We start from the raw sequence: 1,577 nt of genomic DNA, 5'->3' as shown, positions 1-1,577 counted from the left end.
TGAGTATTTGTCTCCTTCGGAGCCTAACTCCCTCATAGTTCATTTCACAACGTCTTCTGCGGCTCTCAAAAGCGATAAATTCATTACTCTTAAGCTCTAATAATACAAATCAATCATGCGCACGTGTATCCTGGTATCTATTGCAGCTATACTATATGCTAGCTACAACCCCGTCGTCAATGCAACTGCGAGCGTACGCCACATCAAGAGCAAAGATTCTGACGCTTCCTCACTGGCTTTGCGAGCCGGTGATACGACTAACAAAGAACAAGATAATGGAGAGGACAGAGTGGGTGGGACTACTATCGCCATGTGGGCTCATAACTTCGATCGTGAGAATATGTAGTCTCTACTGGTAGAAATACACGCGAGGGGAGTCGGCAGACTCCCTGGAAATATAGCCGTAGTCTATTACTTGGTAAAAAGACAAGTGAGTAGTTCTATTCTACTCGTAGCTGGGGCGTCATGTGCTTGGCCCAAGCTGTACTTGGTTGGCTGCTGTTGGTGTCAACTAATTTGTCGATACATGTCATCACTGTTGCCGTTATAATCACCTGAGTGTTCACCTGCTGCGTTAGGACAGTGAAGCCGGGCTCTGGATAGTTTGTATACACAAGACCGGCCAGTTATCGTCGCTACAGCTATCTTGGCAAGGCTGAGGTTACATGCTCTACCGAATGCCAAAATTGTGCGCCAGATAGAAAAAAGGCAGATCGATGATCCATATTCTCGATAAGATGGGTGTTCCTTACAAAGTGGTGAATGGACAGAGGGTCTACACGAAGTACGACAAAGGTTGCCAGTTATACTTGAAGTGGCACAAGCCACACCGCGACATCCCCCTCACTTTCCCTAAACAAAACTGAGAAACTAAGCTGGTAGACTTGTGCTTCTTGTCGTGGAGCTACGAACTACCACGATTACGCCACATTTTACAGTTTTCAGCTAAGATCGAGCAGTACATTTGGTTGATCGAAATTGTATCTTTTTCTTCTGAAACCATTCCCTTTGTAGTAGATTAATAATGTGTAGGTTGTGATGTAGCCGTGGCGTTGCTACGCCCACTCCCACCCGCACTTTGGTGTATTGCACTGGAGCGTGCTTAAATTAAGAGCTTAGCTAAGTAGAAGTGGTTCACTACTGCAGTTTGGTATTATCTTTTTTTAGATCTGAACCATCCCCGCGGAAAATGCGATGTGTTTGTTGGTGGCATGTCCGTTTCTTCTGTGTACAGATGCTTTGTCCGGAAAATGTGGTGGAAGAGGTTTTGTTTTGCCCTCGGCGTGGTTTCCAGCGCAGCCATTTACTGAATTTCATGGTCATTCGATTCAGTAAACCTTAGCTACTAGTACTACCCATACTTGTACGTGCATATTGTGAGGCAACCCGAAGGTTACATAGATTATTTAAGTAATTAATTGGAAAAAATCGTTTATACTAACTACAGAAGTGTATCAATTCTTTGTTGTACACCTCAGTCAGAGAGAGGGAGATAGATCAGTCAAAGACGCTAATACCGTGTTCGACATCTACTGGCAGAGCGGTTTAGTCTAAGACAGTCATGTCGAGTCTAGGGT

General features: G+C 44.6%; 1 protein-coding gene across 1 annotated transcript; it reads left to right on the top strand.

Moving 5' to 3' along the window:
• Window positions 1-115: 115 nt before the first annotated feature.
• Window positions 116-346, top strand: PPTG_23672 (hypothetical protein; the record flags this gene model as incomplete). Its single annotated transcript, XM_008912364.1, has 1 exon — window positions 116-346. The coding sequence occupies one exon, from the start codon at window positions 116-118 to the stop codon at window positions 344-346; it is 231 nt and encodes a 76-aa protein (XP_008910612.1).
• Between the last annotated feature and the right edge of the window lie 1,231 nt (window positions 347-1,577).

The sequence above is a fragment of the Phytophthora parasitica genome (genome assembly GCF_000247585.1).
Source record: "Phytophthora parasitica INRA-310 unplaced genomic scaffold supercont2.46, whole genome shotgun sequence".
Taxonomy (NCBI): Eukaryota; Oomycota; class Peronosporomycetes; order Peronosporales; family Peronosporaceae; genus Phytophthora; species Phytophthora nicotianae.
This window is presented reverse-complemented; position numbering and strand designations above follow the sequence as displayed.